The sequence below is a fragment of the Lonchura striata genome, chromosome 1A (assembly GCF_050655825.1).
Source record: "Lonchura striata isolate lonStrDom1 chromosome 1A, ASM5065582v1, whole genome shotgun sequence".
NCBI lineage: Eukaryota > Metazoa > Chordata > Aves > Passeriformes > Estrildidae > Lonchura > Lonchura striata.
This window is the reverse complement of record NC_140741.1, coordinates 45,405,881-45,430,037: the sequence shown is the minus strand read 5'-3', so window position 1 is coordinate 45,430,037 and position 24,157 is coordinate 45,405,881. Positions and strand designations below refer to the sequence as shown.

The 24,157-nt window shown below is 38.2% G+C and overlaps 2 protein-coding genes across 9 annotated transcripts in view; both read right to left on the bottom strand.

Annotated features, from left to right (window-relative positions):
• Positions 1 to 5,765, bottom strand: part of MON2 (MON2 regulator of endosome-to-Golgi trafficking) — a 71,426-nt gene extending 65,661 nt beyond the window's left edge. For 4 of the 5 annotated variants that reach the window (XM_021547424.4, XM_021547426.4, XM_077783491.2 and 1 more), the window contains exon 1: positions 5,526 to 5,765. In XM_021547424.4, the coding sequence (XP_021403099.1) occupies positions 5,526 to 5,636 (111 nt within the window). In that variant the 5' untranslated portion in view covers positions 5,637 to 5,765. The remainder of the gene's footprint in view (positions 1 to 5,525) is intronic. The other variant, XM_085568419.1, reaches the window with a different exon arrangement.
• A 10,583-nt stretch (positions 5,766 to 16,348) lies between these two features.
• USP15 (ubiquitin specific peptidase 15) overlaps positions 16,349 to 24,157 on the bottom strand; it is a 61,489-nt gene continuing 53,680 nt past the window's right edge. For all 4 annotated transcript variants that reach the window (XM_021547421.4, XM_085568420.1, XM_077783489.2 and 1 more), the window contains 9 exons: positions 23,837 to 24,025; positions 22,942 to 23,057; positions 22,537 to 22,812; positions 22,158 to 22,228; positions 21,637 to 21,752; positions 19,658 to 19,807; positions 19,173 to 19,276; positions 18,514 to 18,602; positions 16,349 to 18,232 (listed from right to left, as the gene is read on the bottom strand). In XM_021547421.4, coding sequence (XP_021403096.1) covers positions 18,047 to 18,232; positions 18,514 to 18,602; positions 19,173 to 19,276; positions 19,658 to 19,807; positions 21,637 to 21,752; positions 22,158 to 22,228; positions 22,537 to 22,812; positions 22,942 to 23,057; positions 23,837 to 24,025 — 1,297 coding nt within the window. In that variant the 3' untranslated portion in view covers positions 16,349 to 18,046. The remainder of the gene's footprint in view (positions 18,233 to 18,513; positions 18,603 to 19,172; positions 19,277 to 19,657; positions 19,808 to 21,636; positions 21,753 to 22,157; positions 22,229 to 22,536; positions 22,813 to 22,941; positions 23,058 to 23,836; positions 24,026 to 24,157) is intronic.

Here is a 24,157-nt window from a genome sequence, read left to right as displayed (position 1 = left end):
ACCACTCAAGCAGTACGAATGCAGAGCACTCAGAAACTATTCAATGCTGTAAGTACATCAAGTGACTCAGATGCTCATATCACAAGGCAGTGCAGCATGTAATTTTTTTCCCTGCAATATGTCTATTTCACTATGTTCAACAAAATTTCTGAAATATTATTACCATTGCAGAACAAACAGCTAACCAATATTCACACGTTTTAACTGTTCCTTCCAATTGCACTAAGAGTCCTAATGATCCCTTTGATATTATATACTAAATTAACTGATCTGTATATTTTTAATGTGTGCTTACCTTTTTCAATACATCCTCATGTTTAGTTTCACACAGCTACCCAATGACATGAGAGGTTCTCTAAAAAGGACAAGCTTCCCAATTAAATTTTTGGCATTAGCTTTAAAATGTGTTTGGTACATCATTCCCAAACAAGAATGATTTGACCCAGGGGACTGAACTGTCACGTATGTCAGTCAATGCAAACAAGACTGGACTCCAAAGGAAGAAATACAGAATAATGCTCATCTTCACACAACACGTGGCCTCTTGCCTCAGGGTAGTCCACACCACTACCACTGTAATTAAATGATTTAAAGTTTGTCCAGAAGCCACTAAAATCCTACTTTTTAAACTTTTACCCTATGAGCTTTGTAAGGCTACTTGCCTGCAAGTGGAGTTGCTTATAAAAGAAGAAAAAATAAGGCTGCAAAATTGGATTATATTCTTTTTGATAGATACAGCAAATTACAATACAGTTTCAAAAAGATGTCTGTGTGCCAAAGATGCACAACTCAATAAGTAGCTAAGTAAAAGCAATGCTGCTCCTTCAAACAAGGATTGGGTAAAGAAACAGCACAGTGAGGCTACCAAAAGCTTTCTTCCAAGAGACTCAAGAGAGCATTTCTACTCACCAAAATACTCAAAGCTAATTCTGTGATGCTCTTGCAGTGGAGGCAAGTTGAATACCACTTCTTTTCCAGCCCTATTACAGCAACAAACACCCTAAAACATACAGGCACCTGCAACCCATTACACAACTGCCAAGAAAAGGGCATGCCCTGGCCCAGGCCAAGCTGATCCTGCCAAGGGATGATGCAGTAGTTCCCTGTCTGCCCCAACACCACCAGCCTTCTGCCTTCCCCTCTCCTACCAACACGGATGCGCCTGAAACTGTGCAGGGAGCTGGAAAAGAGTTAATTTTTGTGGTATTTTTTTAAACTCCCTTTGCTTTAACTGCTATTTAAAAGTCAAGAATAAAACTGAGACAACACAGAGACTACAAGCCTACTAGAAAGCTGCAACTGCTTGATTAGATCAGTGTAAACAACTGGAATTCAGGCTGTGAGAAACTTCTGGGTATACTTATTTTAACTCCATCTTATTATTTTAACTCCATTATTTCTGCCAATTAGAAATATTTCTCCCTTTTATTTCAAATTTTTTTAATGCAGTGGAATTACCTAACCAAATTAGATGCAGTTTACTGAGCAGTATTTTCATTCTGTAATAAAAAACAGCTGGTAACTGATTTAGGACATGAAACCATTTTCAGTTCTGTGATAAGAGAAAATTCTTACTCCAGTTCACTAAGAAGAACACTACCAGCTTTCCACAAATGCAGCACACAATACCAAAACTCCAGTCACTAGCAGGTTACAACAGTTTATAAAGCTCTAAGTATGCAGCATGGAATTCAGTACAGCATAAGCGACATTGCAATATTCTTTAGTATAGAGCAAATCTCAGAGCCCACTGTATTTTAAATTATGTGTTAATGATCAAGTAGTATTGCTTTCTATGAGAAACCAGATTATTTGAGGGGACATCAACAGGATTGATGCCTGTACCAAAGACTGTTTCGTCCTCTGTAATTTCAAGCTCCAAAAACCAGGGTTTTATTTACACTTTCCTGAGAGTTTCTACCCCATCCATGGCTAGCATCTACTTTTCTAATTGGGCAACATAAATACATCATGAAAATACAAACATATTTTTCAGCAATATCATTATTTGTATGTCTGTCAGTATAAACAGGGTGGCATATGAGAGACAATCACCGTATCACTTCTTGGTCAGTGTATAGCATTCATACCTAGCACACTTCTGTAGTTAGTGCAGATCTGAGAAAGTATCAAACATATAAAACATCTAGCAACAAAGAGAAATGGGTTTCAAGTGTAATAGTAACTGGTATTCTCCACACCCTTAAAAAAATAAGTCTGTTACATTATTTAAACCCCGAACATTGTCAGCAATATAATTTCAGCAGCTACTATTTTTAAAGCCTTAAATGGCATAACCTAGGAAAATCCTACTCAGGTATTATTTGTTAACACAGAGCACAGATAATACATGGATACTTTGGAACCAACATCCTGTTATTTCTCAGCTAAAAGCTCTAACTAAGGGGAAGGAAGTTGGCCATATTTGTGTCCCAAGTTTAACACTGGGAGTAACTCAGTAATTTCAATGTTTCTTAATAGATTATTGAAGTCAGCAAAAACCTCAGACTCTACAGCCGTAAGTTACTGGACTTCCAACTACACAATTTTCACATAAACATGACCTACTAAGAAAACTTTATAGACTCAGAGTAACAGAAAAAATGAAATTAAAGTCCTCAAAACATCAAGGAGTTCAAGTTCCATTTTCAATAAGGATTCATTAAGAACTCACTTCTACTTCCTAAATGAGGATAAGATCTAGATCCTGTGGTTGGTTGTCCCCTTCTCTTCTGCAACCAAACCCCACCCTCACCATCCTCCTCCAAAATAACTCCACTATACTTCTTCAGCTGTGTCATATACATGCCTGTTCAAAGAATCATTGACTATTGTTTTGGTGTCTCTGAACCTAAGAGATACTGCATAATTTTGTAAGAACATATGCATTAGAAAGGTGTTTAAAGAGTGTAAACTAAAACCCTTTTAACAAAAAGGGCTATATTTTTCTGATCATACAACTGGTCTAAATCTTTACAGTACTGGTTAGAGAATTTACTCTGGTTAATATCTGAACAACAAGCAGAACTGAGAAGTACATTACTACTTTTATCACAGCAAACCCATCAGCAAAATTCACTTTGTAGAATTTTAATATTATTACTATAAAAAGAAAAACAAAACCAGAACAGACAGTTCATTTTAGAAGTGGCTGAAGATAACAATTGTGAGCAAAATATTTGACTATGTCAGACACTGGAAAGATTATGAGAAGCAGTTTACCTTTATAAAGTACCTATCAAATCTAACAACTATGATATACATCTCGTAACTATTAATTTGGGACTAGGAGTTTTTCAATTGTTTATCCCAGCATGGTAAGCTCATTAAGTGACATGAAAGCATACACATCATTTGCAATACAAACTCATAAATTACAATGCATGTGGCAAAGTTTAGTTACACTGCAAGTTAAAAAGTGGGCTTGTAAGTAGTATGAATTTGTTCTTAAAAGCCAGTATTTAAACATGGTTTAAAAAACCGATGCTGTTTCAAGTCAGTAAGAAAAATATGCCATTCGTCTGATCATTCTAGCCAAATATAATCACGATCAGACCAAAAGCATGCAATTAAAATATCTCTTTAAACAGCTGAGATTTGACTAAAAAAAAGGACACCCATTTTCTTTAAAACTAGAACAAAAAAAGGGCTTCCAGAGTGAGGAAGTAAGATCGTTTCCTGCAACTGTATCACACATCCTACTGTAAGACTGCTTTCACCTCAGACACTTTGTAAGAGCACACAACTCCCAGCAGAAAGTCCCACCTCTTTATAAACATCTTCCAGTACTATTCCAATAAATCTATCCAAATCTCAAACAATTGTGAAAAAGTTTGTTAAGTGCTTTTAATGAAGAAAGCTAAACAAACTTCTGTCAATTTAAAGCAAACAACACAAAGATTGAACTTACACAAGAATATGATAAACATGCTGAACAAGTATGAAATACATGCAGTAGTTACTATAATATTCAGCCATGGCAAACCTAATGAAGCATTACTAAAATACTAGCTTACGAATGACACTGCCCAACTCCTTGGTAGATCTCAATGCAAATAAATATTAACACAGTGGAGAAACTTGTTCAGAGACTAAACAAGAGGCACACAGTAATACACAGAAGGGAGTGCAAGCAGCACTCCCATCTCCCTCCAAACACACAGAAATTTCTGTTCTACTGACCGCAGCTTTTTCTTATTTACATGTGACCACACACAATTCATCAGGACTGATCACAACTTTCTCTTTTATTTCTGTGACCACACAAAATTTCGCAAACACGCCAGCATTCTTCTGCAAACTAAAATAGCGCACAACATGCTCTGCTACAGTGTGTCACTTCATGTCTTACAAAACAAGCACAGTCATTAGCTTCAATTCAGCTGTTCAAGTGTATAATACTTTGTACAACATTAAATATGCTATCACTTAATTGGAACTTACATCACATAACACATGCAATGCCTTTCTTATGTGCTTCTGGGTCTGCATCTTAATCTGACTTAACCGTTTAATTAATCTTTCACTATTTCATAGAAAACTTTTTAAAATTGCAAGTAGCAAGCTGCTGATAGGGAAAAAGTTAAACTGACTGAATAAAAACAACAGAAAACCATATGGTTAAAAATTATATTTTAAGTTAACAAAAAAAATTCAGATTCCACTTCAATTAAAGTAATCCTGCTCACCGAGATTACTGAGGTCTCAGACTACTAAGCATAAACTCAGGTTTCAAAAATAAAACACACAATCCTACTGGAATGAGTTTATTAAAGTAACCCAAACTTTTGTATCCCAAGCTTCCTCGGTTCTCCCCACACTTGGAAAGCCACACAACCACAAAACGACGCGGCAGCGATGACGAGCGACCCGCACAGCTCAGACCGGCAGTCACGGGTGCGCAATGGTGAGGGATAAGGCACGCTGGCCCGGGCACCACGGCCTTTGCGAGAGGGCAAGGCACAGACCCGAGGGGAGAGCCCCGGGCTCCCACCCGAGCCGCAGGGCCGGCGGGGCTCGGCACGGCCCTCCCCGGCCGCAGCCGGCCCCTCGGCTCCCCGCTCGCTGCGGCGGCCGAGCCCGCCTCGGGCGAGTTTGGCTGGCTCGATGGTGTCGAGACAGCCAAGCCAAACTCCGTGTTTTCCCCGCAGGGCGCCGCGGGCGAAGCGGGGCCGCCCCGCTCGGCCCGTCAGCAGACGGTCTGTCCGCAGCCCCGCTCCCCGAGGGGCACAGCCCTGCCCGCGGCCCCCGCCTCGGCAGCGCACCGACAACAACAGCCACAGAACACGCCACAGGCACAGCCACGGCTGGGCTCGGCCACATCCCGGCACAGCCACGGCTGGGCATCGCCCGCGGCCGCGGAGGTCGGAGCTCACCGGGAAAGGCAGCGGGCTGGGCGCTGGAGCGCGGGCACGCCGGCAGCTCCGCTCCGGCCGCCCCGGGGCCAGGGAGGCCCCTCCGGAACGGCGTCCGCCGCCCGGCTCAACCCAGCACGGCGCGGCTTGATTCGGCTCAGCGCCGCTCACCTCTTTGACGGGGGGGAATTTTTTCCGGCACTCCAGGCTCAGGCCCCGCAGGTCCCCCTGCATGTTTTCCAGCAGCTTCTTGACGGCTTCGGGGCTGCTGGTCCCGGCCATGGCGCCGCCGGGCCGGCCCCGGGCCGGGCGCTGTTCCGAGCGGGCAGGGGCAGCGCCTGTCGCTCCGCGGCCCCGGCCGACACGTCTGCGCCCGCACCGGAACCCTCCGGCCCGGCCGCGTCCCTCCCCGCGCCGCGTTCCCCCCGCTCCCACAATGCCGGGCGCCGGCAGCTTCCGCACACACGGCCGGGGGCGGGGAGAGCGGCGGCCGCCGGCAGGGAGGCAGGGAGGGAGGCGGTGCCCGGGCCCGGGCCCGGACCCGTCCTGCCCAGCCGCGCCGGGCGCGGCCCGGGGAGCGGGGTCTTTCCCCGGGGCCCCTTCCCCGCAGTGCCGCTGGGTCTGCGTGAAGCAGCCGGAGAGGCGCTGGGACCTGGGCCGAGGCGGGGGGCAGCTGCCGTGGGGAGGAGACAAACTGCGGCAAGAGCAAGGTGGCGAAGCTGTTTGGGCTTCAGCAGCCGCCAGCCCCGCCGAGCGGCTGCGGAGCCAAAGGGTCGGTCCTCCCTGGCCACGTCCGGCTCTCAGTTTTGATTGAAAAAAGCAAAAAGCGAGGCATACTGCTTTTCTTTTGAATCCTGAAGTTCTTGGTTTCTTTTCAATGCGAGTGATTGTGCACTGAAACAGGCTGCTCGGAGAGTTTGCAGAGTCTCCCTCGCTGGAGATTCAAGAGCCGTCCGGACACAATTCTATGCAGTGTGCTCTGGGGTGACTCTGCTTGAGCACGGAGGCTGGACGAGATGACCCAAAGTGGTCCCTTCCTCTTGCTCGTTATTCCGTGGTTCTTCAGCCGGAGCGAAGCTTTGTGCCCTCCTCGGCCCGTGAGCTCCGTGGTCTCCTCTAACGAAGCGAGGGTGAATCCTTCAATGAGGAGCTTTAAGATAAATACAGGCAGGGAAAAAACAAGGGCATGTGGAATGGTTGGGTCCCAGGTACCTTCCAGCAATGTCCCTCAGAATTCCATACCAGCAATTTTTAACCCATTTCTAAAGCTGGCTCCTGAGCAACTAGCACACGCTCTTCAGTATTTGTTACTCGTAGTAATGCAGGGGAGCTTAGGGCTGATGGTTGCCTGGGAGCTTCCTTCTGGAGGACACCATTCATCGTACACCATTACACCATTTCACAAAGATTTTGGTGTCTGCAATAATAATATTTCCATATTCTTTGTACCGCAAATACTGTACTGTGCTGGCTGCCTACATGTTATGCAGCACAGTTGTGTTCTCCACCTATAAACCAAGGGAGTTGGAAAACATCTGTGAGTTTTGACATGCTGTAGTTTTCCAACCTGGGAGTCTTGAAAGAAAAATTAAGAGGAAGCCAAATGAAGGACAAATTTTAACTGCCATACGATTTAAAAAAATTTAAGTAACATCTTTTCTTCAGACTTTCTGAAAGTCTTCAGTCTTACTCAGACAATGTTCTAATATTTTGGGGGTTTTGTCTTGTAATGAAAAAGTTAAAACTTTATAAATTTGAGCATCCCTACTTGTATGTTGAGTTCATTTACTGTGAGAACCATTGCAAATGATATAGTAAATAGGCTCCCACTGGCACAGCATATATGGATATATATGTATGTACCCGTATATATAAATCTTTAGAGGTGCTTTGCAAAGCAAAGACTGCAGGCTTATTTTCTAAGTAATTTGTTATTTTAAGATCTTTATTTTTATATTGTTTTCAATATACTGGCTGTTAGTTTGGCAGAACTGGATAAATGGGTGTGAGTTTTTAAAACTATGTGTAATGCTGCTGCAATTGAATTAAATAGTCAAGCTTTATGTGCCTTCAGACAAGGAATTAGGATTTTACCCCTGTGTCCACTAAAAGCAAACATGATTCTATAACATTGTTATACATTCAAAGTGCATTGGTCTGTTTATTCTCAAAAGCTTTGAGTTTTCTATGCTTACTTAAAACAAAACCAGCAACAAAAGAACAAGACTGTTGCCTTCAGTAGTACGATTTACATGCTTAACCAATAAGCATTTTCCTAAGGATTTTCCCATCTTAGTGCATCTGTTCTGGGCTTCAGGCTTGATGCAAGTCACAGACCAGTCCCAATACCTTAATAAGAAACATGGGTGATTAGCTAGGAGAATGAATGAATGAATGACTATGCACATGTATTTCTTAGGTAAGTGTAAATGATCTACTTCCTTTTTGTTGTTCAGATTTTTCCACAGATTTACTGTACGTAGTAAGCCATGGACACATTGATATTCCTTGAATCTACTTGTCTGCCTGCTTGCACACTTGATATCACTTAGGTTGATCATACATATCTTTTCAACTACCAGCTTAGACTCAGTCTGCTCAGCATTGCCAGCCAAATACTGCCAGATTGTTCATGAGTTTGGAAATTAATCTTACAGTTTGTAGAATTCTTATAGTTGTAGAATTGAAAACTCTTCTGGATCTGCTGAAAACAAGAAATGGGAACATGTGCCTGAATCTCACACATGTCTCTTAAGCAACAAGGCCATCTTTCTCACTGTTTTGATGTATGCCTTTTGTAAATGGAGAAATTTATCAGTTAATCTAAACCAGTGCAGTAAAGCTAAACTGTTCAAACTAGCCAGGATCCTTTTAAGTGACACTGATTTGATTGTGAATGTGGCTTCTGCAGTTACATTTCATTGCAATAGATTCTATTGCATGTAGTCCTAACCCTCAGCAGAAGTGTTGCCAGTTTTTTGTACACTTAAATACCCTGGTTACAATTCAAGTCACTTTTGATTCAGCAGGTGGCACAGCATATTTGCACATCTTTGAGGGCACATTTTTGACCAGCAAGTTAAGAATGCTAGTTAGCTGTTATGCTGACTTAATTGGGAATAGTACATGTGCCTGCATCTCAGGTGCATCTCTCAGCTTTTAAGCTAACTTTGTATTTCACTGCAATTATTGTTGTGGTTTTCTTTGTTATTAAATTATATGTTATTTTGTGATGGGCAGTGGGTGATTGAAATAATTCCCTTTAGCTTTATGGCCCTAATTACCAACAAAAATGCTCATGAGACCTATTGTGACTCATTAAGTTACCTCATGTTCATTCCAAATAATGTGCATCAGTCCTTTTAATTTGATTAAATATGGGATAGCATTCGGCTGTATTAATTTCAGGTGTTTAGTCCTAATTATAGCCCATCCTGGTACATGTATGCAGGTGCAGGCTTTGTGTATGAGAACAGGGTTCTGTCATCATGCTGTACAGAGGCAAAACTATCAGATTTCATTCACTGTGGTAATTAATTGGTTTCATTGTTATGGGAAGAGTTGTGATTTTCCTGTGATTTCACGTTACCTACCCTCCTGTATAATTCTGTAAGTGATATGAATATGTAAGGAGTGACATAAACAAACTAATTTCAGGAGATGAAAAACCAATTGTGTGGAAAAGTGAAGGTGTCTGCAGACATCTCTGGTGATTTTTTTGTACTGCAGAGTTAGGAACCATAATGGAGAAAATTTTGCCTCAGATTGAACATAGATACTGATATCAAGACAAAGTTAAATTTTAAATTAAAAGACAGTGAGAGATGGATTAATACAAAATATGTCATGTAGCCTTTTATAAAAACCATGCATTGTATTGGTCTGTGTAAGCACAAAGAAGCCCTTTACTATTGAACACTTCAGTAGCTCCTTAAATTGCAAAAGAAGTGGGCCAAGAGAGTACTTGTTGTGACACAAATGGGTTAAAAGAAGTAATAAATTTCCCCCTAGTATATGGTATTCTTTGCGGGGGTTTTATGGAATAGAAATTAAGTCCTTGTTCCTTTAGGATGTGGCTGTGCAAGGAAGTTAGATGTACCAGCAGACCAAAAAGTACCTTTTTCAATGAGAACTCATTAATTTAGCCTGTGTTTCTTTTTGCATAGGAGTGAGCATATGTTTACATGTTTGTACCCATTTTGTTTGTATGCTTATTTGGTCAACTAAAAAAGCAATCCCATCTGTTCTCTACTGGTGGATCATCCTCTTTGCCATTAGCAAAGTATTGGTAATTATGTCACATTTTGTTTAAGGTCATTCACAACAGCGTTAAGCAGCAATGCCCAAAATGTCAGACCTATGATGTGTGTTAGGTAGGCAGTGATTTCCCGTTGAGTGCAGAACTCCAGGGCCTACACACAAATCTCTAGACCAGAGGCTTAGATGCTTCCAAAACTCACATGTAACCAGACAGCAAAGCTGTTTTGCCAGTTTTTCCTGCTTGAATCTTGTCCAAACAGATTCTCAAAGCAGTGGGGTTTTGTTGTCGTTGTTGTTGGGGTGGGTTTTTTTGTTTGTTTTGTTTTATATTGGCCTTTTGTGTGCTGGTAATTGAATCAGCTGAACCTGGTAACAGCTTTTTGTGAGAAAGAACTGATGTCCGATGTTTGAATTAATTTATTGCTGTGTTAGAGCTGGCAATGTAACAACAGACCAATAGAGACATGATCATCACAAAATTTTATCAACACCTCCCATGCCCTTCATACATCTCAGCTCACACAGGAAGTATGTGGCTGGCCTGGGAAACAAACATTACTCTGTGCTTTAAACTTAATTTGTCTTTCATTCCCTTACACAAATAACAGAATTAATATCTGTTCATCTGTAATTTTTCCATGCATGATGTGTAATGCAGCCCATTCATGATAATTTTTTTTTCTGTCAACTGTAGAAAAAAGAGAAACAGAAGTGGACATGCTACTTGACTTACATAGAAAAACCCAACACTGAACATCCTTATCACCTTAACAATCTGTCTCCTCACACCAGTGCATGGATGTGCTCTTGGCTACCTGCTGGCTAGAGCATAGGAAATTCCAGGTCTGAATACTCACCGTTCCACCTGAGAGCCAAGCCCTGGATCTAGTGAACAGATCATTAAGTGGGATGTAAAACTTGTTCAGCCAGTCTGAAACCTTATTTCCTTTTGACAGCATGATCATCAGTAGATTCCTATGGTTGTTTATTTCTAAGGACCTTGCTTCCTTACTTCAGTCATAACTAACTAAACGATGCCATGATCTAAGAACATTTGATAAACAACTGAATTATAAAATTAGAAGTTCACATGTACTAACTATTGATAGATTCTTTACCAAATGGCTCTACTTCTGACTCACGCGGCCACACTTTGTCATGGGTGATACAAATGTCAGGTGGCCTTGAAGGCAAGATCACAGAAGGCCAGAACCAGCCTTACCAACAGTAGAGTTTCAAAGAAATTGACACTTCATTGTCCTGTGATGAGCAGCTCAGGGTTCTTTAGTCTGGAGGAGGCTCAGGGGTCACTCACTCTCTACAACTACAAGAAAGGTGGTTTTAGCCAGGTGGGGGTCAGCCCGTTCTCCCAGGCAGCTTGTGACAGGATGACATGACATAAGCTGTACTAGGGGAGGTTTGGGTTGGACATCAGGAGGAATTTCTTCACAGAAAAGGTGATTAGACATGGTGCTGTTAATATGTGCTGTTCAATTAGAGGTTATTTCCAATCTAATTGATTCTGTGATTCTTTTTTTCTTTCCCCTTCAGGACATTTCAAATCTTCCTTTGTAAACTAGTTCTTAAAAATTATTAGGAACTAAATTCCTGATCCTTATAATGTGCTGGAGTCACCTCTAGAATGTTTCCTTTCTACTGGTTTACTATTATCTTTGACTAAAAAGTTAAATCCTTTGCTAGAAACCAAATTTCTTTTTCTTTGTGTCTGTGCAAGACAAACTACCACTATCAAAAATTTTAATTTCTGGTTGCCTGTTCATGACTTTTGCAGTAGTTGCTTTTTTTAACCATAGGACACTGCTCCTTTTTGAAATCCTTTATCAACTCCTTAGTAGTATCCTACAGCTACTTTCTCATTACATTAATCTTTTCTATTCATGCAGTATAGGCTTTTCCATACTCTTGGCTTGTCTTAGTGTGATTCATAGTTTTTACATACATTCATAGTTCTGCACTATTTCTTCCTCTCTGATATTACAGAAACAATGTGCATCATAAAAATGAGCTTCCTAAATTACACTTTCTGACTGACTGTGACATTAACTAAACAGAATTTCAAAGATTACATAGAGGGTAACCTAATACTTCCCATATTAAGTAATACTACAACTTTCTTTGATTTATCTTTTAATCTCTGCTACCTTATCTCAAAAATATTATATAAATAGCTAAGGTTAAATTTTTCTGAAGACATCTGATAAGGCATTATTTCCTGTACCAAAAATCAATATGTTATTTGTATTTGCTTTTAATAGGTATAGATGATACAGAGTCAGTAATTACTGTCTCCTGTGTTGCAGACTTTCTTCTCAGGCAAAAGACACATTTACACAACACCCAAAGCATAATATATATTTTAGAACATTGATAGATGTTGTAAACAACATAGCTCATCTGAAGTCTTTCCAGACAGCATTCATTGTGTTCTGGAAAATGCCTTTATGCTTCCAGAGTTGTTTGCAGACCTCTTACCAATTGCATGATATGTAGGTTTTAATTTTCATTTTTAAGGAATTACTCATTTTTTCAACAGGGGCATGCCTGAATGGGTCATTGTGTTTTAACAGATTATTGTTCTGGAGAGGCAAGGATGCTCTTCCAGAATGGAAAAGAAAGAAGGAAAAGGGAGATGTATGTTTTGGTATAGGCTGTAATGGGGGGAAAATATTACTTGGAGGAAATTACAATAAATCAAAGGTCTTTTTCATGGTTTAAGCCCAGCTGGAAATTAAGCCCCACACTGGTGCTCCCCTTCCTCACCCCTCTAGTAATAGAGAAAAAAGAGAGAGATCCTGAGCTAATAAAAACTTACTGGAAACAGCAATGAGGTAAGAATATGAACAATATCAACAACACTATTAATAACAAAAGTATACAAAAAGGAGGGTGATTTACATACAAAAAATGTATAACTGAGCAACCCAACCTGGTGCTGCACAGCTCCAATACAAAGAAAAAAAAAATGTCCCTCTGCCCCTCCTTGCGCCCTGTTTTCTCCCAAGCCCAAAACAATGGAAAACAAAGGAAAAAAAATCCTCTGGTGAGGACAATTGTTACCCCACTTTTCCCAGGAAAAAAAGAATGCCTGCCCTGTCCCAGGAAGCAAGAGCCTTTTTCCTACCCCTTGGCGATGATCTAAGATAATGTGGAACAGCACAATGACTGGCCATGCACACATGGCTCCAGGCTTCATCCCTCATGTCCTTGGCTGGAGCCAGGACAGTCTAGCAGTCATACCAATTGCTATGCTGAACAAGAGCATGGGTTTTATTCCCCTATTGATGAATTATAACACTAGTGAGTAAAGGCCTTCCCTCAAACCATGGTGAGCTCGGAGCACATACATTAGTATTCAGGCCTCCACTCAAAACCTCCAAGTGATTTTTAATGGGTACAGTTAGGCCTAAAGAGGGAGGAACATTCCTCTGAAAAGAACAGGATGTTTATGGATTCAAAGATCTCAAAGCTGGAGCAGGTGGCTCAGATGACTCAGACTAAGCTTCTGCCCCAGAAGGGGAAGGCCCCTTGCACCTCTCAGCTGCCTCTCTCTGTAGGCCAGGGAAGGCATCTGGCCCAGACTTAATAGAACAACCTACCACTTACCTCTGCTGGTTGTTCTGCCAGTATTTTCCTTGTCCTCTTTAAAAAAAATTGCATAAAAGACTCCCACACTTACCTCCGTTTTCAGATTGTCCTGTTCCAGTTTTGAACCACTAGTTCTTTGGATGTTTCCCTACACTCTAACACTCCCTACATAGAGTTAAGTCCCCCCTCATAAGGTGTCACATGCAAATTGAGGCACTTAGGAATAGTCTTCCTGAGAAAGTCACTCTTCTTCTCCCCATCTGTTAGGGCAAATTTACTCTGGGATTGTAACTTTTTTTCTATAATGAGTCCCAGTTTACAATCTGAACTTTGAAAAGGTAGGAACTCAAATAGTGTGTTTTCACAGGCTCCTTACTGGACACCTGGAAAGATTAAGCCAATTTCTCATTTCTGTTTAAGGATTAGTTCTTGTGCCACTGAATTGCTTGTCCACTGGGGCTACAGAGGATATATGTCACTATAGGACACCTGAAAGCACAATGTGAGCTGCTGCTATTGCAAAGGTGAAAAAGAGGAAGTTTATTTTCTGACTCTAGTATTTATACTTTTCTAAAGGTGACAGTGGATTGGAGGGTCAATGTGCCACCTCTCCAATGACACTAGACAAACTACTAGTATATCAAATTTCTCTACCTCTATGAAGGAATGTAAAACAATAGGTTGTTTACAGAAAGTTGTATGAGAAAGTTCTCTACAAGATGTAAACTCAGAAGGCTTTAGAAAATCTTAAGAATTAGGGCAACAATTTACTACTTTCCACATTCTGTAGATAGGATATTTTGCACACTGAATAAAAACATACATTTAAAACCAAGTGCCACCAACTCTTCCACATCTCTATTCCACAATGACTTCCTAATGGAAATTAGTTTGAGGTTGTTGGTCATTTCTTAAACTTTGTGTTGTATGATACTGTGTACCATTCATGTTTTGATGAGTATTGTGATACTTGAAGTGACAATTAAGTGCCAAGTACTGTAATAATTTAGGTGCATCTGTATTATCAACTGTTTTTTTCAGTTACTGCCCTGACAAATAACAAAATTTACCTTTTATTAAAGCATATAGACCAATTTATAGAGAGTCCTGTATTAGCTGTTGCATAATTTGGCCCAGGATTACTGTTAATACTACCTGGCATATAGCACCTCAGTTCATTCCCTAAATAAATTTGTCACATTTAGACTATTCTGGTTTTCCATGTTATTCCAAGATGTAATTTCAGTACGACAGGTCTCTCTGCTTGCCTCAGGAGAACATGATGCCAGTAAAGCATGCAATCTTAGAACTAGAGAACTGGAACTGTTTTCACAATGTTTACCCCCCAGGGAAAGAGAACTAAAAAAATCTGAAGAAAGCAATTTGCCTGCAGACTAAGAATATGCTTATTCTATCAGATAGTTTTCCAATTGTTTCACTACATTTATGGTGATTTTCTTTGTCAAAATAACTAGTACTTGGAAACAATGAAAAACCATACCCTGCAACTACAACTCTGACATAAAGAAAGCAGCATAATTTGTAAAGAAAAATTGGGCTTGCCAATTAATTTCTTTGCCTGCCATACTGATTTCCCGCTAAGATTTCAAATCTCTTGAAAAAATACACTACACTCCATAACACAGGGCTACCTTCCTGGGAAACCTAGAAGGGGCTGCGGCCTTCCCATTGGCAAGTAGCTGCAGATGCTGCAGATGGTTCCACATCATCTAACTGTGCAAGATCTGACAGTTCTCACATCTCATCAGCTCTAAAGTAAGCTGTAAACTTCACCTCAGTGTGCCAGGAAAGCAGGTGGGACTTTAATTTAGGTGGATGAAGCATGGAGCTATCTGCACCAAAACATCCAGAATACAGTCTGAAGCCAACTAAAAGAAGAGGTCCTGGGCAGTGTTTCTTTACCTCTCCTTCCCTCCCAGCCTGGCTTTAAAAGACATACTGCTGTCACAAAATCCACGGAGTAAGTGGGAATTGCAAGCTGTCTTCTGCTTCCTATTCTGTTTCTGTGACCATCACATCAACAAAGTTAACTGAATCGTGTAATTTTAGAGCTTATGCTGACTTACTGACAGCAAAGTTTTTGATGAAAAAAAAATGCTAGATTTTTATCTGACATGATTCTTAACAGCTGTTAGGATCCTCTTCTTCATATAAATGAGCTGAGAATAACTTTTGATAAATACTGTAAATAATATACATTCTGTACTTTACAGTCTGTCCACACTGGAAGAACTATATCTTATACATGAATATGTTTTATAAAATGACTGAATTCCCAGAAACCTTTGAGACTCAAATAGAGATATTACTGCTTTTATCTCTGATTGGGAAGCTGATTATACAAACTGTGTGGTTGTAATCTTGGAAGCCAGATTAACAATAACAACAAAAAAAGAATCCATCTATGTACTTTCTTTCCTAATTAAATGTTACTTTGATCAATACCCTTTTAAATTCTAGCTAGTTAATCCAGTTATTAGTAGGTAAGTACATTCCTTCAAAGATAACATTCCATATGTGTGTGTTTATTTGCATTTTCAAAGGGAGAATGAAGTACATTAGGACACTGAGTTATCAGATACTAAACCTCTAATCTACAAACTCCTAAAGTACTTTGCTAAGTCAAATCAGATTCTTTGCTGTGTGTTTTTTCCAAACAAGTTTTAGGCTAACAAGATATGGAAAAAATGGGAGCATGAATATAGGGGGGCTCTTTGTATGTGTTATTCAAAGAGTTGATCGCTTCTCTAGGATGACTTCCAAAAGCTTGTATCACTTCCATGCCCGCCAATCCCATACATTTATCTAATCTTAAATATATTCCCTCATTTCCCAGACATCTCACAATTAGGATATTTGCATTTGATTATTGTTACAGTATCACTTTCACTTATGACATTATTGTTTTTACAGTCTTATAAATGTTTTAGGGCCAACGACAAGAGAGAGACCTTTTTATATATACTATCTACTTGAAATACTAATAATCTTGTTCTATGTTGGTAATTACATAACCAGTTTGTAACTCGGAATATAAGTCTCAGACAAAGAAGACCCATGACACAAACACCGTGGGAAAAGAATTTGTAACAAAACGCAACACTAAATAAGGCTTTGAATAGCTTTATTGAAATCTGTATAAATAAACATGCGCATTTCAAATGTAAACCCAAGTGAACTCAAGTGCAGACAAAATTTTAACCTCTGTCATGCAGGAGGTTAGTTTACATTAAAAAAAAAAAAACCTCAAAGCAGCTTTAAAATACCAGGATGAAACACCAGTTTAATATCAAGGTATAAAGCAAAGCCATGTCCAACATATCTCATTTATATCCTGGTCAAATGCAATTTTTTTAAACTTTTTAATGCTAACATAAATAAATAATTTACCAAAATGTGCACTCACAGAGTGAACTTTTATTTACAATACACAATTTATAACCTATTGTATTTGATTAGTTCAAGTGAAGAACATCATACTTTTTGCTTTTTTTTTAAATTTTAAACAGTGGGACACAAAGCAATTCTCCAGGTAGTAGATATGTGACATGTGCCCCCACATTTAAGAATCCCTCTCAAAGGCAGTATTGTATGCAAATCAACAATACATTCTTCCAACTAGATCAATGGGAAAGCAGCAAATCAAAAAATATTTCAAACTGTCACACTTATTTTGGCATCCTGGACCCCTGAACACAGTTAACTGAAATCCAACTTGGAGTTTGTATGCCTTATATACTGTACAGGTTCTGACTTGAACATGCAAATGCCAATTCTCTTATGAGTTACCTTTTCAGATACACTGTAAGGCTATGGTGAATTCCATCCGGAACACACAAAGAAAATTAACAGGCCTACCTTTAAAGTGATTTTGTTAATTAACAATTTAAAGGCAGGTCATATTGAAAAAATTCTCAACTAAGCCTGATACACAGTCATTACTATGGATACAGAATACTATTAACTCTGACCTTAATACAGAGTAGTTTGCAAGCTGTCAAACTACAAAAACTGGGGAGAGAGAACTTATAGCACAATTTAAATTTTGGACTGTTACCAGATAAAAAATTATGCATGTCTTAGAAGCAAGATAACAGGAATTATGTCTGCAGAGTAGATTTCAACAAGCAACAATGGATACTTACATTTAATTGAAAACCCTTTTTGTTAATGCAGCATGAAACCCAGAACCTGTTCCACAGCAGAAGATAAATGTAATATGCTGGATGTTCCACTATGTCACAAAAGGTTAAAACACCTTTTTCAAGCTATTTCTTCTATTGTGGCCAAATGTAAAAAAAAAAAAAAAGAAAAATAGGGAGAAACAAAAACTTGTTTCAAGAAAACTACTTTAGGTATTTATAACATTTTTACTTGTAGTCTGTTGGCAGCCTAAGGAACATGTATATATTCATCCAGAAACTAGACTTGGCAGTAGTATTCTTGCAGTACTAAGAAAGTAAATGTCAAAAGTCCACAGATTTAATATTTTAGTTATTAATTCACATCCAAAACAAAAGAAAACATAATCCATCAGAACAGCAGCAGAAAACTTAAAAGGGGTTTATTTGTGATTTCCTATATATATCTTGTGAATATGAGACTGTAAATGCATTAGAGAATTTCTGTTTAAATTTTTATTGTTTCACTTCAAGTACTGCACATGTTAAACTGTAATAAAAGATTTACATTCTCTTATCTGAAACTCCCCATCTCAGATTTTTATTCTTAATTTGGTGGGCATTTTCACTCTCAATCTGTATCCCCAGGAAGAGAGTCTCTTTTATGGCTTCTAGTTCTTCCCATCAGTTAGTGTGCATACAATTTTCATTTTCTATATCATTATCATTTTCATTGCTGTCTTCATCACTTTCTAGTGGGATGCCTGTGGCAGCTGTAGCACCTTGTTTCGTTTCCCGGTCAAGTGGGAAAAAGCCAGTTCCACTGATTGTGTCCTGTCTCTGGTAGAAGAGCACATACGCTGCTTTGGACTGTAAAAAAGGGCAGTACATTAAGTTCATGAGGCTTCAAACAAAACCTTTAAATCCAGGTTACTAACTCTTTTTCTTTGCTTCCAAGTATACAAGGTAAAATTACAAAGAAATCCAGACTGCATGTTGTAGCAAAACATTTTTTGTTTGTACCGTCCTTTGAAAGAACACAAACTTCTGCCTACAAATTTAACATAGGTTTCATGGTTTACTCTTCATTTTTCCTGCCCTGACATGAAAACATCAACAGTCCCAAATTTGGAAACATAAAAGATACTTGCCACTATCTGGTCCTCACTTGCAGTAGACACACTACTGTCATCAAAGTAGTACCATTTTCCATCATCCTTATTTTTTGCAAAAGCAGTATCTAGGACAAAAAAGTAAAATATTTGTCTCAGGACTTTGTATCTTCACAGATTTAATACAATCGGTTACTAGACTTCATTCCTGTCAAACACTTCATATTTAACTAACTAAATTTCAATTATCACTATTAAACATCTTTAACACTTTATTTTTAGCAAAGAGAGTTTAATTACTAACATTTCCCTTCTAAAGACAATATATACTGAAAAGAACAGTCAAAATACCATCCCTCAGTCATATTTTCTCTCTGCTTTCAAGGAGAAGCACAATGAATAAAAGTACAGACAAGCAAGACAAAAATCAGTTGTAAGAGTACAGCAGCTCTTATGTTTTCTCTTTTCACAATATGCATAGCCTGTAAGTATAAAAGAACCTATTAATTACCCTTGAAAGCTCACTGCATACAGATTTTTGTGTTAAAATACTTGAGAAAGCATTTCAAGGTAATGGAAAAAAACTGTCCCTCAACCATTAAAAAGCACCATTGATTTAAAGTGATCAGTACTTCAATCAAAATGAACATGGAAAGAAAAGCTGACATCTAGAATGATGACACTTGAAATCAACTTACAATGCCCTCCTCCCATTCCTCCATAGTGGTTGGAGACAGCAATCAAATTGTAGCGGCAAGGCCCTGCATTGGGATTAATAAGGAACTCTGACATGTCCAAGTCACTGTTAAAAAACAAAACAAAACGAAGTAAAATAAAACAGACAACATAACCCAACCAAAATTCAGTCATGTTAATAGCATTTTTAACCACAGTTTAGTGGTCTCAGAACCCTTTACTTCATATGTCCTAGAAAAATACACCAGACTACTCTGCCAGTGCATCTCTTTCACTCTGTGAGAAATGGAACAAGAACAAGCAATCTTCCATATTTTTACATTATAATTGTTTTGCAAAGTTTATACTTTTAACCCAGAAGCATTTTGTCATTAGTTTATTGGATCCTATCATGGAAGCTGAGAACAAACACCTTTTATGCAATTGCTGTATTAAACACATGCCCTGGTCACGATACTTCTAGCATCAAAATATTTGAATTTCTTACTTTATTGGAAAATCAACCAACGTATCCAACTTGTCCCTCATGTATCTGCTATAGGAAAAGCGCTTCAGATGAACTACCAGTACGGGGGGCAGTGACCACAAGTCTAACTTCTTAGTAGCTTGTTGATGTTCTTTACAGTTTGGACAATACCTAAAAGAAAGAAAACATCAATTTTAAGTAACTGTAGTCCATATATACGTTAAAACACATTACTAAAGAGAAATGGGAGGAACTGAATGAGAAAAAAACACACACTCTTCATGTTCTGTTACTAATGCCACAGATATCCCTTCCAGTTTACAATGTGCAAGTGTGATACCAGTGAAGCTCAACATCATTAACACAGAAGCAGCATCCTCCAATATTAGATTTTCATTTCCTACATCCCTGATCAGATCCTTATATCCTTAGTTAAAACACAGTATTCTTGCATTTTATGAAAAAGAGATAAAGTGTTAAGAAACTAACCATTAAAAAAAGTGTCAAAAATAACAACTGTGATTCTTTCAAGTTTCCATTTCCAAATTCATTCATCCACCACCCTGTCCTAACCATGATCTAAAACCAGATTACAGTGATTCCTTGAACCTGGAAAAATTCATTACTAGAAACTTCCCTTCTTAGTAGGCAAGTATTGAACAGGCTGTGACTTAGAAATTTCTGTTCCATGCAATTGCGCATACTTGAATCATTCAGCAACTAATGCTCAGGTAGGAAGATAAGTAAGAATGAATGGAAGAAACTCTTCTATGTCTATGCATATTCTATACTTCTGCATCTAAGAGGTAGAAATGTAGAAATGTAGGGAAAAAAAAACCCTAATGAAAAGACTGCAAAGTGTCTTTAAATAGTGACGTCAGATAATGACAAAAAATAGGAGAACTGTAAGATCAGGCTGGAATTGAAAATCTGTTTTCCCTGTTGGCTTAGAATATGTAGAATACAAAGAGTGCTGGACTAGGGATGATGAACTCTTGTAGACTAGACTTGTGACAACCTAACAAAGAGAAATGTGATTAATGACCTCTGGTGAAATGCATTGAGTAGCAGCTGCTTGACTTCTGCAGCTGTATTCAGCAGTTAAAATACTCTGCTTAAAATGTGCTGCCAAAATGGAAGTGCTTCATGCCCTACCTGAGTTATATGGTATCCCAAACAGTCTATCCAGTGTTGTATAATCTGGCAAACCCAGAAAAAAAAAGGTATTTTGTAAGTTAGCTCCCTACCCTGCACAAATATAGGAGAAACTCTGGTGACAATGTTTGGAGAGCTCCAAAACTTTTGAGTATCCACAGAAGAAACACTGGCAGACTCTCTTTTCAAATTTAATTCTGAGTTTAAAAGTGTTGATGAAAGATTATCAGCTATAAAGCTCCTGGAAAAAAAGGACCTTATGGGAACATACTATAATGATGAATATGCAGATATGATTCCAAATTATAATTTGGTAGAACCATAAATAGAATAAAAGTCTCTGCTAAAAACCTAATGGCTAGAACATGAATTTGAGGGGTCCTATTGAACACAGACATCCCCCATCCCATATACTTGCTGTTTATGCATATCCCTATTTCATATATCAATGCAAAGCAAGTTATGTATTTGCATAAAGAAACTACAGTATGCACCAACCTCTCTCATCTTGGAAAGGAATATTTGTTTTAACCACTATATTGAATTTGTCACAATATTATTCATTCACTGTCCATCAACATTCACAGACTACAGCACCATAAATATCAACCCTTCCTCTTAAATTGTGAATTAATTGAATGGCTTCCTTACAAATATAACCTTCTGTACATGGTAAAAATTTTGGTTAAGTAATAGATCAAAATAAAAAGCATTTTGAGAATTTTCAAGTATGTTTGAAATGACAAGATTCAATATACCATTAAATCAGCTACTGATCCCTATGTTCAAGTGTGGTTTTGATTAATTTGGAGAAATAGGCCATCATTTAAATTTTTTGTGCTTACCATGGGTCTTCAGCACCTAGTTTTTCCTTTGTTGTGAACAGCTCAATGCAGTCTTTTAATTTCACAAAAGGCTTTTTGGAAGGTTTATATTCCACACTTTCATGTTTTTCAAAATCCTAAAGAGAAGTATTTCTTGAGTTAAGAGAACAAATGAAACAAAACTCATTTTAGTGATGCCGTCTTACTATAAACAGTAACTACAAAGCTCCTATATATGGAAAAACTGATCAGAAACCATTCAAGTAAAAAGTTTCCACAGCTTCAGATTTACTTCCCAGTTCATAAGCCTCAGATTTGCTAATTACTTGGATGTATATAGGAAGTTTATTTACAACAACATATTTACTAAGAATAGCAAGAAAAAAGATATAGCTCCTTCTTCTTGCGAAGATTTACAATCTCATATATCACGCTAATTAAGTTGCATTTTTTGTTTAGTTTGTTTTTTTTTGTTTGTTTTGTTTTTTTTTTTTGTTTTTTTTTTTTTTGTGCTGGATAAGGGAGGAACTTAAACAGCTTACCTCTGCTGCACTATCATCAAAGTATCTCTTCTTCAATTCAGGATCCCAGTCCAAAGCAAGGAAAGATCTTTCTAAGATTAAAAAAAATGTTTTCTCTTAGTATTATTTCTTGCTTGTATTCTTTCTTGAAATTGTATTAACTTTGGGCATAAATGCTTCAAAATAAATTAAACAATGGTATAATGAATTAATTACAAAAAATTGAAGAACATAAAAATTCTGCATTTCAAAAAGTCAAGTAAAATAAAAAAATAGTTATTTATACAGAATTTGCTATTTAAAGAAAAATATATCAAGTAGCACACAAAGAAAATGAAACATGAGAGTCAGAAAAGAGTCTCAGAAACAAATATTGCCCACTCTGTTCCCTGTGACTTACCATCAAGCCTAGGTTGCCTATCATCAAATCTAATATGCCTGGTATCATCTTTGATGTAGTTTATGTCAGTATTGCCTAAATTATTGAACTGGAATGTAAACAATCGCTTTTTGTGTCCCGTGAGTGGTTGACCTTTGCAAGTATCCTCAGTACACAATCCATTTTCAGAGTCATTGTCACCCCCAACTGAGTCTTCTGATTGGCTGTTTTCATTCTCAGAGGGAAGTTCCTGATCCTGGCTAGATTCATCATCTTGCTCATCTGTCTCCATTTCACCTTAAGCAATTGGAAGAATAAAGAGGAAGAAATGAGACACAATGACAGTAATTAAAAAACACTAGAAAGTTATCTTCCATTTCAAATTCAACACCAAATACTAAACAAGTTTAGATATTCCAGTCTTACTTGGAGATCCTTCTTCATGTATTCCATTTGGGCCATTACCATTGATACCATGGTCCTTACAGCAATGCAGGGAACCTTCAGTGTCTTCACTTTCAGTACAGGTTTTTACATATCGGCTAAATGTAACAGGTGAAAGCAACAGTTAGAAGCAATGGATTGTTAAATAATTTTAATTGTTCAAACTGGTAATTAAATTGTTATTGCAAGTCCTTGCTACTGTGCTGTATTTCTGCACTCCTTTCTAATTTACTCAGATAATCAGGTTTATTGCCAAACGTATCTAGTGTTACAAGCACATAAGAAAACCTGCTTGCCTGTGACTATATATTTTTGCCAGCTACTTGATCTGAGACAACTTGATTCTTGGTCTCACTCTTGTTTGTCCAGTATTCATTTTTTAAATTGCTCATTATCCATATTACAGAGAAAGTTACATCAACAGAGAAAGAAGCATGAATTTAAATTGGAGGTTATATGATTTTAATTTCTCTTATATAACGACACTAATTCTAGTCTAGTTTCAGAAAGTGTCTACAATGTACTTTTACAACATAAATGAGTACATAAACTTGAACAGTAGATACATAGCAGAACAGCTGGACAACATTTCCACTTTACCAAGATCTAACAAACAGCTAAGCATACAAGAGAATTATTTAACAATACAGATTGACTCTCTATTATCTTCTCAAATAGAATGAGGTCATGCTAACAAACAATCAAATTAAAATACACATTAGTGATAAAATTCTGTATTTGATATTCAACAGAAAGCAAATACAAGTACTCAAATCTAATCAGTATGTCAGAAATGCACATGAAAATACATGCCTACTGACTCCAACTACTAGCATTATTCTTAACAAGCTGATTTTTCTTTTAACAATAAACTTACCACATTCTTAGCAGCAGTAGGTTATACAGTTTATCTTCAGTATTGTTTCTAGGCACTGCTATGAGAAAAGGTTGACCAAATAGTAAAGAACCACTATGGCTGTAGCTAGTGTGCCTGCACTTTTCTCTTAAACAAACAGGAATTATGACTTGTTCCGTATCTTCTGTTCTATTGATAGCAATTTCAAATCTAGAAGAAAAACAATCAGAAATACAAAGAACAATGGTCATGGAAAAGGCTACAAAGGGGAAAAAAAAAAAAATCCCCTCCCAGTTTGATCTTTATCTAGTGTCTAGGTTTTAATCTTTTGCAAATAACTAA